This window comes from Vespa mandarinia, chromosome 5 (genome assembly GCF_050613455.1).
Source record: "Vespa mandarinia isolate Hongniang chromosome 5, ASM5061345v1, whole genome shotgun sequence".
NCBI classification, from domain to species: Eukaryota; Metazoa; Arthropoda; class Insecta; order Hymenoptera; family Vespidae; genus Vespa; species Vespa mandarinia.
The window spans coordinates 1,490,001-1,505,606 of NC_140814.1; the positions used below are offsets into that span (position 1 = coordinate 1,490,001).

The following is a 15,606-nucleotide window of genomic DNA, read 5'->3' on the forward strand; positions in this document are numbered from 1 at the left end:
TTGTACGTCTGGATGTAATTATGGAACTCACAATAGCTTTGAGGTGTGGTTTATAATTAAGAGATCATCCGTTTATAAAAAAATATATATCTATTATAATTACAACAATGATTATTTATAGGTAATCGAATTAGTATCCGCTTTTGGTCCCTTTATTTATGCTGGCTGTTTCGCAGCAACGCTCTCAAGTGCCTTAGCCTCTTTGGTATCTGCACCAAAAGTATTCCAAGCTCTTTGTCTTGACAATCTTTATCCTGGAATAGGATGGTTTAGCGGAGATAAGGACAAGGAACCTATTCGTGGATATTTTCTTACTTTTGTCATTGCCGTTGGTTTTATACTAATTGGTAAACATATATTTAATATACATATATATTAATATATTCATCAACGATGCATTAGCAATTGAAGATTACTCTTTTTTTATTTTTTAGGAGAGTTAAACGCTATCGCTCCACTGATATCAAATTTTTTCCTGGCTGCATACACTCTTATCAATTTCAGCACTTTTCATGCTTCTCTAGCAAGACCAATTGGTTGGCGACCAACATTTAAGGTAGACACATTTCAATTCTTTCCTGTCATAATAGTCTTAAAATATTTTCGCTCGCAAAACGGATGATATATTTTTGAACTATTTTTACCTGGTTACTCTAATCGTACGGATTAGTGATTTCGATAGGAAAGAGTTAATAGAATCGTAATAGAAGTTATTTACTTGAAATGATAGTTGATATATATATTTTCTTGATGTATTTTAGTATTACAACATGTGGCTCAGTCTTGCCGGTGCTGTTCTATGCGTTTCTGTGATGTTTTTGATCTCATGGTGGACAGCCTTGATTACCTTGTTCGTAGTTCTAGCGCTTTATTTGGTAGTCTCGTATAGGAAACCTGGTAAATTTGATAAATAATTCGATGCACGCTTCGCATATAACTAATTTTAACGTTTTATATATGTTTCGTTTTTTTATTGATTAATTCAATACTTTTATTGTAGACGTGAATTGGGGCTCTACCACGCAGGCCCAGTCGTATAACAATGCTTTAACAGCGATTCAACAATTAGATAGGGTAGAAGAACATGTTAAAAATTACAAACCCCAATTATTAGTTCTTACTGGACCTCCATCTGCGAGAGTATCGTTAGTAGATTTTGCTCATCATATTACGAAGAATCAAAGTTTATTTATTTGTGGACATATTATAGAGGTATAGATAATTAATAATTACAATTTATGTGTTAATGAAGAAATGCTGTTTTATAAATTTGATTAATCCATTACATATTTTTGTACCTCAGACATCAATATCGTACAAAACACGAAATAATATGATAGCGAAATGTACTTCGTGGTTCAGAGCAAATAAAATAAAAGCGTTTTATTCTGTGGTTGATGGCGCCAATTTTCAAGACGGTACTACTTCTCTTTTACAAGCCGCCGGTTTAGGAAAAATGAAACCTAATATTTTATTGATGGGTTATAAACAAGACTGGGCGTGCTGTTCACGAGAGAATTTAAACATGTACTTTAACATCATGCAGTAAGTACATTGAAATGTTTTTGTACTTGGACATAAAAAAAAAAAATTACGACCATCACCATCATATCATTTTCATAGCAAAGCATTAGATATGCACATAGCTGTAGCTCTTTTACGAATTCAAGAAGGATTAGACAGCAGTGGAATTATAACAGAAGTTGAAGAACAAAAAAGGTTTGTACCTACAGTGATACCAGCAAATCAAAGTTTCTCCCAACTTAGTCAAGGTATTTAATAACATTTATCCTCATGCTATTATATTCTATAATATATGATAATAATATAATTATTTCCTTCCTTCTTGTAGCCAGTAGTACTTCAGATATTTCAATACCAGGAAGTCCTGCTCCGAAACGTTCGAAAGTAGTTAACGAATATCCAAATCCGCTCGCAAATGAACAACAGCGTGAAAATAGACAAATTATATCTCCCATAGCAAAAGAAATATTTAACGCTGTTACAAAATTCCAAAAGAAACAAAAAAAAGGCACGATAGATGTGTGGTGGTTATATGATGATGGTGGTTTAACACTTTTATTACCTTATATTATCAGTACAAGGCGCAATTGGTCAAATAGCAAATTAAGAGTTTTTGCTCTTGCAAATAAGCATTCTGAGCTTGAATATGAGCAAAGAAAGTATGTTTTCTCAGAACAACTCTTGTATTATTATTTTTCTACAAGATAAAAATAGTTGTTATATATAATCGAAAATTATTTCAGTATGGCTAGTCTTTTATCGAAATTTCGGATAGATTATTCGGCTTTAAAAGTGATATCAGATATATCAAAACCAGCTCAAAGCAGTACGAAAAATTTCTTTGATTCACTGATCGTCGATTTTCAACTATCTGATAATACTAAAGATTCTGACGATGGTATCATTTTTTTTAACTTTCTTTTTTTTTCAATCTTATGTCACACGATTAAAGTTATGTGTATGTAACAAAAAATTTTAATTAAAAAAATTGCTTTTTTTCTACATTTTTTAGGTATTATAAAAGAATCTGAACTTATTGCGATGAAAGAAAAAACAAATAGACATCTCCGATTACGAGAATTATTACTTGAAAATTCTATGGAAGCAAATTTAATTGTTATGTAAGTAAACATACTTTTCCTATTCTAACATAAATTATAAATATATATTTCTCATCGATTGTATACACGCAATCTATTCGTATATAGGACATTGCCAATGCCACGGAAAGGTGCCGTGTCTGCACCTCTTTATATGGCGTGGCTTGAATCTCTTACACGTGACATGCCACCATTTTTACTTGTTCGAGGAAATCATACATCTGTTTTAACTTTTTATTCTTGAATACATAAGAAAAAAAAATACATAAAAAGAAAAAAAAGAAAGAAGGAAAGGAAAGAAAAAAAACAAGTGAGATATTGTATAGCATGAAAGCATTATATTAAATGAAGAGTTTCTCTTATCGTATGTATGTAAGTGTAGTGAAATCATTGAATAGGAAGGAGACATCTAATTTTAGAATATTTAAAATCTCGTTTTACATACAGATGAAAACATAATATCGTTATCATATTTTTTAAATGATTTTTATGCTGGTACTAAATACATTATATAGATAAAATTTTATTTTTAGTTCGTATATATATATATTTAATACGATTTATAAGAATGAGATAATAATTGTAATAAATCATTATCTTATTATGTATTTATCATCCATTCTTTTTATTATTGACTTTGTGATCTTTTTTTTTTACATATTTACGAGAATCATTGTTTTTAGAAGGATTAGATTTTACAAAGAATTTAGAATTTTGCACTTTCATTTCTACATTTTAACATTATTCTTCAAGACAAAATTATACATAAAGTACAGATAAGATAAATTTATATGTTATTCAAATTTTGTAATTAAATTTGTGTATGTTATAAAGCAATTGATAATATACGAAGCTCTTTATATTGAAAAATTTTTTATGATTATATCATTACATAACATTTAAGAATGGGAAGCACTCCACTGACAAAAATTAATTTTATATTTGTTTTTTTCTTGTGCACAAACGATATGTAAAAAAAGATAAAATATACAAGCCATAATATCTTACTTAATGTTATTACACTTATATAAAAAAGCAAGGAGATTAATAATAGTTTCGTATATTAATTATAATATTTTCATATTGTATGATGTTAATTATCTTGTAAAATATAAAATAATATAATACTATGAGAGAGCAAAATGAATTTTAGTGTATAGGACCTTAAGCTCAGTGCCTTTATTGTGAAGCATAAATTATATTATATTAATGCAATATTAATTTTTAACTCTTAATCATCAGTACTACTATATAATACGTTTTTGTAAATATAATGTAGATGCTGTATTAGATTTAATCGGCACACACATACAGAAAATAGCTAAAAAATTTTAAAACGTATTTCAAATGGATTTTCCAAGAAATTTACTTTCAAATAACATAGCTACACAATAATATATGTACTGTATCTCTTTGTATATTTTAAAAGATGTGTATATAAATCTAGCTGATAATATCATGAATACCTTTTATTACTAAGTGTATAGAGTTTCTGATTGCATAATTTGTGAACACGTTTTAACGACTAGTTGTAAATGCATTTATGGGAGTCAGAATATTGTCGAAAAAAGAAAGTCATTTTGTTTTATAAATGTCCTAAATATTCTGAAAAATGTCTGAATATAAAATACTAGTTCATATCAAATGTAAAAGTTTGATTTTGCTCGAATATTATAATATTAAAAGAGTCTTTATTCTAACCCCTTATGCATAATAAAAACATTGTGCAATATTTATTACCACAATACTGTTTTTTATATCATTTAAATGCAAAATGAAATATTAAATGAATATAACTATTTCGTAAAAAAAATACAAATAAGAAATTATAATAATTAAAATAACAAGAGTAAATGTCATGATACTGCTACGATATAACAAGATTTTACATAATGGTATAAATATTGTAATAAAATTGAAAAATAGAAAGTAGTAGAAGTATCTCAATGGCAAGTGCAAAAAAATATACAAAATAATTCTATTAGGAATATAAACTAGTATTTTTACTTTAAACACATCAATATATATATATTAGCTCTTTCTTTATATTTAAAACTTAAATATATTATATTAATTTTTTATAATTGTTAAATTTATACATCCAGATATCAAAATGATATAAAAGCTATAGTGATAGATCCACTTTCTTTAATAAAATTAATACGTGTTCAGCCCATTAAAGAAAGTTTCTTTTCACTTGTTAAAATACAGGGTATTTCACTGAGATTATATATCATGTTATTAACTTTTTTCTGGTTTTTTCTTTCTTTCTTTTTTTTTAAATACTGCGAATATGTCTGGGTCTGCGTACTAATAAACAACAAGAAGATAAACCAGAACTGACTTTTGCTAATTCAGACATAGGTAATGATCTAGTTGGAAATTCTACTTTTTCCATAAAAACCTTACTTGACTGAGGAATTTCATCCTCTGATCGATGAATGAGAGTTCCATTGACATAGAGAACATTTGCAGCAGCATCTTCAGGTACTGTTAAAGTCTGGTAACTGTATGTTGCTTCTCGCTCGATCCTCTGTACAGAAAAATAATTGGAAATATTTATTAAATAAATCAATTCATTCAATAAAACACTGAACTATTTAAAATACTTATTATATATATGTAATTTACCTTTAACACTTCCTGACATTCTTTGCCAGCACCAACACAAATAACATCAGGGCCAGCCATGGTAACTAATGATTTCAAGCGTTTGGATTCTGCAACCTTAAAAAATCAAAGACAGAAATATTATATATATATAATTATATTTTCAAATTAAATATTTATACTTTATGTATTAGTGTATAAAAAAGAAAAAACTGTACATGTGTTTATCATAGCTACTATTTATCATTGATAAATGTTTCATTTACAAAGATTCAAGCACTTATAGCAATAATATTATTTCTGCAAAAAATATTGAGGTTGATAAAAAATGGAATGCGTGCTAAGGTGAGTGAGTAACTTTACTATGAACTCCATGTGCACGAATATGCTAAGCTAAAACTTGCATTATCAATTTTGATTTTAAAGCATCGCTTAAATATTCTGTATTACATTTTTACAGAATATTTATTAAATAAAAATTTCTTATATAAAACGTGCGATTATTTCTCTAATTTGTGAATACTTTTTCTCAATGAAATATGCATAAGAGAGTCAAACTAGTGCACCCAAACCTGAAGAGGGGCTGAGGTAAGACTCTCCACTATCACCTCTTCGCCACCATCACCCACCTTAAATGAATAATGAAAAATATGTTGTATGAGAATGATTTTTTCTACAAATATTTGTACATTCTGATTCCATGATATGTACTGCATATTTTTTAATTAGATAATGTGCTGTAAATTAAATATAAATAATATTATGAATGTACTGTAATAAAAATTACGTGTAGACCATTGAATAGCATATAATCATCTTTAAAATGACGCTTTATCAGTTTTCTGAAAAAAATTTATTCATTTCTCTCACTCTCTAGCTAATTATTTTTTAATATCAATATTAAAAAATTATTAATAATAAGCATTCTTTCATTTCAAATATATGTACAAATGTTCTCAAAAGAAACATGGTTTGATCAACAAACCTTTATAGGTACACAAGGATATTCGGGAAATGCTGCAGCAACTGCTCGTGCACCTGCTTCATTTGTAAAATGTGACAAGCCAACAAAAAATTCACGACCTATAACAAAATGATTTATATATTTTATAAGTATTATTCCTAGTATATAAATTATGTTATATATTAACAAAATAGTATCATGAAATTTGACATTAATTATTACCTGTAAATAAAACATCTCCTCCGTCTAAACGAGCATTCTTGTCTGCAATTTCTATTAAAGGTATTTCTAATTCTTTTTTTAATACAGCTCTAATAGTATCAATCTGAAATTAAAACATTAATTTATTGTTAATTTTATTGTTTATAAATATAATCCACTTAAGATGGAAAATATAAAGAAAATTTCAAGTTTAAATCATTGAAACATTACGATGTATAATATATAATATATATAAATAACATTACTTTAAATTAAGTCAGATGACAATTGAGAGCAAGGCGCGAGTTAAGTGGCTTTAAAAATGCATTCGTCAAATGAGAAGTTAATTCGATAACAAGGGCGATACCTCTTTTAGACGAGATGGTTCAGTTGGTCGAGCGATGAGTGCAATACCATTACAAATAACCGCAATATCCTCAACGAAAACACATAGAGGTGAATTTTCGTCTGGAGGCATTTCAACCACGTCAATATCAAGTTCTCGTAATAATTGTGCTAAAGCTAAATGTTGCTTTCTAGCCTCGTCAAGCGTGACCTCCCCTCTCGTTCGCAGGGAAAGAGGGATTCTACACAAAATAGCATGAGTATATCTATGTAATGGCATGATTAAGGCAACTCAATTTATCTGTTACGTTGAAATGATTTGCAGAAATGACTTCTCGATTATTTGTCACTCCGTTAATAATGGTTTATTCAAATTATTCCAACAAGCACACACCAATTTGACGTTTTACGCAAAAACAACACAAAATGAATCCGTTGAATGTTACCAACGTCCAAATATTAACAACTTACTAAGATGTGAAGTTACTTAGGTAGTTTACATGTTGGTAATCATTATGACGAAGAATGCTATTGGAACGACGATCTTTAAAATAATCTAAAATAATGGAGGCGATATATGTAAAGAAGTGAAATATTCGAGAGATAATAAGAGATATTGATAATATGAGAACTTAAGTGTCAAAAATCAAAAATACAATGTGACTTTATTTTGTACGATAAGAATGCGCCTTAGTTTCGTAAGAACATTACTCGTACTTGCGTTATTGGGAAATATAATTATTTGGCACAGAATATGGAGGTTATTTGCTGCACAAAATACGTTAGGATTATTAACACCTGGCGCAGTAACAAATGATCCACCTCAAAAATTGCATCGTCGTTTATCTCGTCTTGTAACTATTATTATACGTCAATTTGAAAGTTTTGAAAATGACGTGGTGTCTACCGTGGAGTCTGTCTTGAATTCTTTTCCTACCATTCCAATTTTAATAATATGCGATGAGTTGCCATATCCTCCTTTGGAATTGCATTTTGAAAATGAAACATTACAGAATGTTAAACTTATCACCTTGCAAACTGATTTTAACAAAACATATGAAGAAAGGAATCCTATGTTCTACATACGCACAAAGTTCGTCTTATTTCTACCTGATGCTAGTCGAATATCTACAAAACAAATTCTACAGGTAAATTTCTGATTTTATACTTTAATAAAGGAACAGAGCTCATGTAGAAGTGAAGTATAAATTATTAATATTTTAATATTTTTGATAGAATATTATTATACAAATGTCAGAATTCGGGATAGTAACTGTACCAATAGGTAAAGTTACTTTATCTTGTCTTACTGTGAACTTGAAGATTAAAGAATGGAGCTTACAATTTGCTCATTCTTCTGACATGGAATGTGATTTTGTAGTTGGAAAACATGCAACAATGTTAGAAGTTAAAACATTAAGAAAACTCTCCGATCCATTTCTATTGCCCTTTCCAGACGCATTGTACATACAAACAACAGCTATTGGTGCAAAGGTAACTACTTTCTAAGATTATATTTTAATATTTAATGCTGATTATTCAGCATTACTTTAAACATACATTGTTGAATCTGGATTTATTTTTTCTATCCATTGATTTATTCATTTTCGATTATTTTAATTTTTTTTATGTATTCCAATAAGAATATATCTAAATTATTTATGATATTTTCTTAATGTTTATTTTCTTTTGTGTGTTTGTTTATATCATCACAGTTTTAGATTTTCATGTGAATAGTTTTATTATTTAAACTGGTAAGTGTAAATTCATTGTTTATACATTATAAATTTAATTTGTTTTTTATGAATTTATATCAGAATTTATTTTTTATTACTAATATGATAAAAATAACATTTGATAGTTTTTTACATTAATAGATTCATATACTAAAACATCATCAATTCAACGAGGGAAAGCCATTGTATAGAAATCAACAAACTCAGTGGAAGCTGGAACAATTACATCAAAGTCGTGAACGATTAATGTTTAAACAGTTAGGAATTAAAAAAGTTACACGAGCTTCCAATTTCATTGAATGGTATGGGTGCTCAAGAGAAACTTCTAGATGTTTTGGGTCGGTAATAAACGGTATACCATCATATTTTTATCAAAATCGATATACACCTCCTTGTTGTCTTGCTGGATTAAGGAAAGTTGCTCATCATGTATTTGATAAATTGGACGAAGTTGGCATTCGTTTCTGGTTAGAAGGAACATCATTACTAGGTGCAATGAAAAATGGAGATATTTTACCATGGGATCATGAAGTACAAATAGGGATAAATAGATTTGATTTAGAAAGATCTCCATGGTTAATTAAAGCCAAAGTTAAACCTACTGTAGATAATCATGGTTTTGTTTGGGAAAAAGCAACAGAAGGTGAATTTTTTAAAGTACAATATTCCAAAATTAATAATTTACATGTGAACTTACTCCCATTTTATTCAAAAAATGGATCTATGATTAAAGATGCATGGTTTATGAAAAATGAAGATTTTCCAGAACAATTTCTTCATCCAATGTCAAGCATTGAATTTGCAGGTAGACAAGTTCCATGTCCAAATAATATTAGAGATTTTTTAGAGCTTAAATATTTTAAAGGAGTAGTAGAAAATTCAAAGCTTCCAAGTAGGATCATTTTTAATTAGATTACATTATTATTGCACTAAATGCTATTGATGTAATTTTTTTTCTAGAATAATTCATATTAATAAAAGTAATTTTGCAAGATCTCTTAAACAATATGATATTTAGTAATATAAGGAATTGATATTAAATAACTAATTATGTTATTATCTGCACATTTTGTATTTATTTTTCGTATAATTGAAATTGTAATCATTAAGTACAAAATATTTAGACACAAAAATGACACATTTTCACAATAAGGATTTCAATTTAAGATTCAATATAATGTTCAAGTAATAATCAATATGTAATTCTATTTTAAGTCAGCATGTGAGAATTGAAAATGGGCAATAGCCATTTATATTGCATTATTTGTGCTAGAAGTTAAGATAATATAAAAGTACATACATTTGGTGCCAAATATTTATATCTGCATTTCAAAGATATCCACAGTCTTATAATTGCATAGACATTTAGAATCAGTTCTTCTTTTAAATACAAGATATTTGTTTGTACATGGTAATGATATATGTTATGAAAAATATTTTTTATATTTACAATTATTAATTTATAACTTTTACTCTCAATATTTTTTAAAGGATTTATGATATTCTTCTTTTGTGGATAACTTTTAACAAAAATAAATGAAATAAAGTTATAACATTTAATAATTAATACAACAGTATGTTATTACAATACCTTTGGTTACTACTCACAAATATGTGTTGTGAAAAATAAACTTCCTGCAGATATGATTCTTTATATAATGCTTTTTTTTTTTTATATATTTTGGAGTATACTATATATATTTCTTCAAACTTCAACAAATATTGCAAATAATAATATCTTCATTCTAATTTAACATCTTTTGGTGGTATTAATATAGGTGGCTCGCGTATAAAACTTAATAATTTTTCTAATTTCATACATTCTAATTCTGCATCTGTCAAATGGAGTTGCTTTTTTGTTGGCTTTATTTTCAATCTAAGATTTGGTGATAACTTTAATGTATTTATAGTACCCCTGTTAATAAAAAAAATTTATGAATGTTTTTTACCAATATGTAATAAATTTATGCTTTTGTATTTTTAAATATAATTTACTTGTCATCACCAACTATGATGAATGGCAGTTTGGTATTAAAAGCAAGCCTTGTTAGTTTATTTCTCTTTTTACTAACAATTGCTTGGCTACAAATTGATCTGTATTTGTTCACATTTAAATCAAAAACAGTAACTTTTCCATCATTTGATACACAAGCCAAGACAGTTGAACTATAAGGTGCCCATTGCACATCTCCGATTGGAACACCAAGGTCAAACATAAACAGTGGATCTCTATAATTAAATATTCATGAATTTATTTTTGCAATTTCACTTATACAAACTATAATACTACTTATTTAAAACTTACGGCCTTTCATCTTCCCATATTTTAATTCTCCAGTCTCCTGAACAACTTGCAAATATCTTCGAATTGTATTTATTGAAAACTATACGATACACCGGCATATGATGTGCTTCATTATATGTTTGCACATAAATGCTGCTGTATGCCGTATTACATTTGTAAATATTACCTTCCTCAGTTCCAACTAAGAATACATGCTCATCCGATGGATAAAAAGCTATACAGGTACCACAGCCTAAATATAATTATTAATGATTAATAAATATTTTTAGTAAAAAGATTTAATTATAATAAAACTTCATTAACATCTATATAATATACCTTTGAGTATAATCATTGTACCATCAGGACCTGGTATTGGTGGTCGGTCAAGAAATAATGTCATAATAGTTGTTAAACTAAGTTCCTTTTGATTGAGAACCCAATAATTTATTTTGCCATCGATGCTAACACTATAAAATGCTAAATTCCCTTCTTGTGTATCTGATGCCCAGCGAATCTTTAATAAATATATTATAATCAGTAAATCTAATTGATATGTTTAAAAATATGTAACATACCTCCCATACAATACCTCCATGCTTTTGTGTAACATCATTACTTTTGTACTGTGGTCCTGTAGGTGGTAACATAATATTATATACTGCAACTGAACCGTCTTTAACACCTTCATTAAAAAGATATATAAATAAATAATTAGGTCATGTATAATAATATTTTACACAATATTGATATATTTCATAAAAAATTACCAATGACTAATAAATGAGGATGTTGAACACTAAAATCTAAACACATTACTGGAGATTCTGTTGGACAAATCCATTCTGGGTACGATGGATTTTTTAAACTAAATAAACAAACTGAACCATTCTTTATAGTACTATTGAATGTCACTGTAATATAGTAAAAATGTATAATATTATTACAAATGTATAAAATCAAATTATACATTACTAACATGTTCCGTATGCTACTGCAAATAGATCATAATATCTGGCATTAAAGCATATATCTGTGATATCATGTTTTTTTGTTGGTTCATAATTAAATTTCCATAATGGTAACAAGGAGCCTTCGCCATCTTTATATTCATCACTTGGATCATTCCAATATCTATAATCTATGAACATTATAAGTGGATAAAACAAAACTTTGAAAAAATTTTGTAAATGTAATATATATTATATAAACTTACCCTGTGCAATTTCATCATATATATTTTGATTTACCATTCTCTCTAATGTTTTAGCTGCTTTAAGCATTCTATTATACATTTCAATGATCTCTGTTTGTTCTTTTTGTTTTGTGTCCTCTTTCCGTACATGTATAATTGGCATTCTTCTTTCTCTTTCTCTTTCACGTTGTTGGAGCATATAATCTTTCTGAATAATTAAATATTTATAAATAAATACTCACTAACAATATTTTTAAAATCCTAATATATATATTATTTATACACCTGATATTCATCAAAAATAGTCCATTGGAAAACATGTGTATTAAATGTTGCTATAGGTGGAGGTATAGTTTGTGTACTCATGTTCTGTAAAAAAATTAACACTTATCCATCCATAAAATACTTAGTCTTTAATAAACTTACTCTCATAGGATTTTCATATGTTAATGCAGCTCTCTCACAAAAATTGAATTGATTAGGTATTTTTTTAGGCTTTCCTCTTTGGAATTCATCTACTTCATCTAATTCTTCATATTCATATTCTTCATATTCTAAATTCATTTTAAATGTTTTATTAACAATATTATTAGCAATTAGATAATACTTAATATAAAAATCAAACATTTACTTTTAAATTAATGACGAATTATTCTGAAACACACCTTCATCTGCATATTTATCTAGTACGTCATTTTGTCGGGCAGCAAACTCTTCATCATCATCTTCTATTATAAAAAGACATAAAACAAAATAAATATATATTTCTAATAATAATTACTTCTTATATTTATATGAATTATTATATAATAGCTTACCTAATTGTATTTTAATGTCCTCTGAGTCCTGACGTATTATTGTGCCAGGTACACTCAGGAGAGTTACTAAATTAGGAGGATCAGGTAGTTTTATAAATTCTCTTAATTTCCAAGACCATTCAACGAGTGAATCAGGAATGCGTGTGTTATGTACTGTAAGGACTCGAGCAATTTCTTCTTGAAGTTCCTGAAATTAAAATTAATTTACTATAAAATATTTACATTCTGTATGTAATAATACAGGAAAATTTAACATACTGCTTCTGTTAATTGTAATTGATCATCTGGTATAAGTGCAGTTTTTGTTCGCATCCAATCCATATCTCCACCAGCTAAGCTTACAGCTGACACATGACTTTTCATACTAACATGCTAAAATTTTTATGAATATTATAAATTATTTATTGTTAATTTATATAAAAATATTTTTGCAAAATTTATAATAGCATACATCTTTCGTTAATTCTGAAATCTTAGAGGGTTGCTTTTTTAAAGAAGCCATCATTAACGTATTGTAATTAAATAGAGCTGTTACAAATTTTATCCTTGTCTAGATTAAATTTAATAAGATAATGTTATTTTGCAATACCAATTTAAACAAATTTTAGATTATATGACAATTATTAGTTAAATATTTTATTGAGTTTTTTCTCAGCTATGCACACTTTGTTGTTCATGTATAGAAAAAAATTGTATTTGTTGTCAAGGATACATTGATATGATTATTGCTGCCAGTTATATTTTGTAAAGAAATTTCAAAAGTTTTTTTGTAGAAAGAATTTGCATAAGTTTAACATAAAAAATTATTAAAGTTGAAAAAATAAATGTATATTTATATATTCAAAATAACATTTTATAAAAATATGCTTAATAAATGACATAAGTTAAATTATCTAGATCTAGTTACTAATGTTTATTTCATGACATAAAATTAACTACATAATATGTATCTACTAAGATGTATGCATGTATTTAATATAATTAATGCAATAAGCATACTTATAAATTTATAGAAAATATTTTTAAGAAATAAGGATGATAAGGTTTATATCAGTATTTTTGGTTATTTGAGTAAAAGAAAATCAATACTGGACTATCCCAAGATAACATAAGCATTCCAACAAGTTGTAGCTAGATTCTTGAGTAGAATATGAAAAAATTGTCATAGTGTATATTATATATTAAAAATATATGATATTCATGTATGTATCATAATAATATACATCATATTATTTCATTTAACAAATATTATGACAAATATTATATTGCGTGCTTGAATGTGTGTGTGAGTGTATAATACATATAGGTAATACATAAATATTTTGTCTATTTTTTTATTCATATATCATTACTTCAAGTGTCTCGTATTAAAATATCTATTTATATATGTAGGTGGTGTTAAATGTTCAAAAGTGTAATCATAAAAAATGTCAATATATATATAAACATTTTAAATATTTAAAATTATGTCAATGGAATAAAGAAAATATTATATTTTGTGTTTCAGATGAGTTAGAAGCAAAAGATATTATTTTGTCATGGAAGATAGTGGAATTGAAAGTGACCCAAAGATAATTACTCACAACGAAGATGAAAAACTTTTTCTGGTAAGTTTTTATCAAAATATCTATTTTTCACATAAAAATTTGTTATAATTTATATTAGTTTACAGATATTTTAAATTAATATGCAGTTGGGTATATCTTTATAGGGAAGCGATAGTAGTTGTAACAGTAATCAAACGCAAACATCTCAACGAAGCTCTACTAAACAATGGCAAAAGAAACTTGGTATGCAATATATTATTAATTAATTCAAACCTATACCTACAAATCAATTTTAAGAATTTGTTGTTTTATTTTATATATATATATAAAATAAAATAATATATATATATTAATTTATTTTATATATATATATATATAAAATAAAATAATTAATATATATATATTAATTTATTTCATTTATAATGAATACTTGTATTTAATACTATGTTTTAACTATGTTTTAACTATGTTTTAACACTATGTTTAAAGCATTTTAAAATCAAGATTTCATATAATGATATGATGTTTTTACAGAAGCACGAATTGAACAAGCAAAACGAATTCAACTTAATTCAGATTATATAAAACTTCCAAAACATGAGACGTCTAAAATAAATGCATGTAGTAATAATACTAGTGGATTAATATCTATAGAAAGATTGCCCATACCATCTAAAAATAAAGAAAATCTTCCTTTAGTTGAATATTGGCATAGTGGAAGTGAAAGGTAAACTGACTAATTATAAATAATAATTATAGAGAATATATTCCAATCAATTATGTTTATATACATACAGGTTTTATATAAATTTTAATTAAAATAAAATTTAATGTATTTTGTTAGTGATGACGAAACTACTCTTTTCTCATTATCAAAAGGAAAAGAGTCTCTGAAACACAAACGAGAGCTTACTGATACATTCAGTATTGAGGATTTGAGTGAAGAAAGTGAAGATTCTTTGAATTTAGATCCAACACAACCATCTCATGCTTTTACGTGGACTTATGTACCTTCTGGATGTTTTGCTTGTCATTGTCAAATATTATAATGTAAAATAAGTTATATTTAGTGAAAACTATGCAAATTATTTATGAATGATTAATATTGACATTTAAATTATCTATGATATATGGTATTTGATGGATAATTAGTATGCATTATATATTTTCAAATACTTTTTAAGAAAGTAACAAAGTTCAAATATTTTTATGTGCTTCTATAGTAAAAGATGTTAATATTAATAAAATACATATATACTCCTTTTTTGCGTATCTCAATAGT

General features: G+C 26.8%; 5 protein-coding genes across 19 annotated transcripts in view; 3 read left to right on the forward strand and 2 right to left on the reverse strand.

Annotated features, from left to right (window-relative positions):
- The window catches only part of Ncc69 (sodium chloride cotransporter 69), a 10,868-nt gene extending 8,000 nt beyond the window's left edge, over nt 1-2,868 (forward strand). For all 11 annotated transcript variants that reach the window (XM_085656843.1, XM_085656845.1, XM_085656842.1 and 8 more), the window contains 11 exons: nt 1-43; nt 122-347; nt 435-556; nt 762-897; nt 1,001-1,212; nt 1,304-1,545; nt 1,624-1,772; nt 1,853-2,183; nt 2,268-2,422; nt 2,537-2,645; nt 2,733-2,868. The exon at nt 1-43 is cut by the window's left edge and continues 260 nt beyond it. In XM_085656843.1, coding sequence (XP_085512969.1) covers nt 1-43; nt 122-347; nt 435-556; nt 762-897; nt 1,001-1,212; nt 1,304-1,545; nt 1,624-1,772; nt 1,853-2,183; nt 2,268-2,422; nt 2,537-2,645; nt 2,733-2,868 — 1,861 coding nt within the window. The remainder of the gene's footprint in view (nt 44-121; nt 348-434; nt 557-761; nt 898-1,000; nt 1,213-1,303; nt 1,546-1,623; nt 1,773-1,852; nt 2,184-2,267; nt 2,423-2,536; nt 2,646-2,732) is intronic.
- On the reverse strand, nt 1,902-7,174 carry LOC118448163 (N(G),N(G)-dimethylarginine dimethylaminohydrolase 1). 2 transcript variants are annotated; one of them, XM_085656851.1, is made up of 6 exons: nt 6,767-7,174; nt 6,421-6,523; nt 6,220-6,317; nt 5,807-5,863; nt 5,256-5,351; nt 1,902-5,157 (listed from the first exon to the last, which is right to left on the reverse strand). In XM_085656851.1, the coding sequence occupies exons 1-6, from the start codon at nt 7,022-7,024 to the stop codon at nt 4,903-4,905; spliced, it is 867 nt and encodes a 288-aa protein (XP_085512977.1). In that variant the 5' UTR covers nt 7,025-7,174; the 3' UTR covers nt 1,902-4,902. The 2 variants fall into 2 exon arrangements, with proteins under 2 accessions (XP_085512977.1, XP_035736964.1); XM_035881071.2 differs by lacking the exon at nt 5,807-5,863 and having other exon boundaries at nt 6,767-7,170.
- On the forward strand, nt 7,175-9,626 carry LOC118448161 (ribitol 5-phosphate transferase FKRP). The gene is made up of 3 exons (XM_035881057.2): nt 7,175-7,892; nt 7,981-8,238; nt 8,622-9,626. The coding sequence occupies exons 1-3, from the start codon at nt 7,428-7,430 to the stop codon at nt 9,390-9,392; spliced, it is 1,494 nt and encodes a 497-aa protein (XP_035736950.2). The 5' UTR covers nt 7,175-7,427; the 3' UTR covers nt 9,393-9,626.
- On the forward strand, nt 8,096-15,505 carry LOC146872984 (uncharacterized). Of its 3 annotated transcripts, XM_085656852.1 has the most exons (6): nt 9,083-9,123; nt 9,214-9,285; nt 14,285-14,384; nt 14,489-14,567; nt 14,859-15,051; nt 15,169-15,505. In XM_085656852.1, exons 3-6 carry the CDS (start codon nt 14,316-14,318, stop codon nt 15,371-15,373), a joined length of 546 nt encoding a protein of 181 aa, XP_085512978.1. In that variant the 5' UTR covers nt 9,083-9,123; nt 9,214-9,285; nt 14,285-14,315; the 3' UTR covers nt 15,374-15,505. The 3 variants fall into 3 exon arrangements, with proteins under 3 accessions (XP_035736960.1, XP_035736962.1, XP_085512978.1); XM_035881067.2 differs by lacking the exons at nt 9,083-9,123; nt 9,214-9,285 and adding an exon at nt 8,096-8,238; XM_035881069.2 differs by lacking the exon at nt 9,214-9,285 and having other exon boundaries at nt 8,985-9,123.
- Nucleotides 9,998-13,390, reverse strand: LOC118448160 (dynein intermediate chain 2, ciliary). Of its 2 annotated transcripts, none has more exons than XM_085656850.1 (14): nt 13,229-13,390; nt 13,036-13,149; nt 12,778-12,964; nt 12,625-12,687; nt 12,386-12,513; nt 12,245-12,328; nt 11,981-12,167; nt 11,744-11,905; nt 11,535-11,645; nt 11,343-11,449; nt 11,104-11,281; nt 10,786-11,017; nt 10,476-10,709; nt 9,998-10,395 (listed from the first exon to the last, which is right to left on the reverse strand). In XM_085656850.1, the coding sequence occupies exons 1-14, from the start codon at nt 13,280-13,282 to the stop codon at nt 10,221-10,223; spliced, it is 2,016 nt and encodes a 671-aa protein (XP_085512976.1). In that variant the 5' UTR covers nt 13,283-13,390; the 3' UTR covers nt 9,998-10,220. The 2 variants fall into 2 exon arrangements, with proteins under 2 accessions (XP_085512976.1, XP_035736948.1); XM_035881055.2 differs by having other exon boundaries at nt 11,535-11,678.
- Nucleotides 15,506-15,606: the final 101 nt, after the last annotated feature.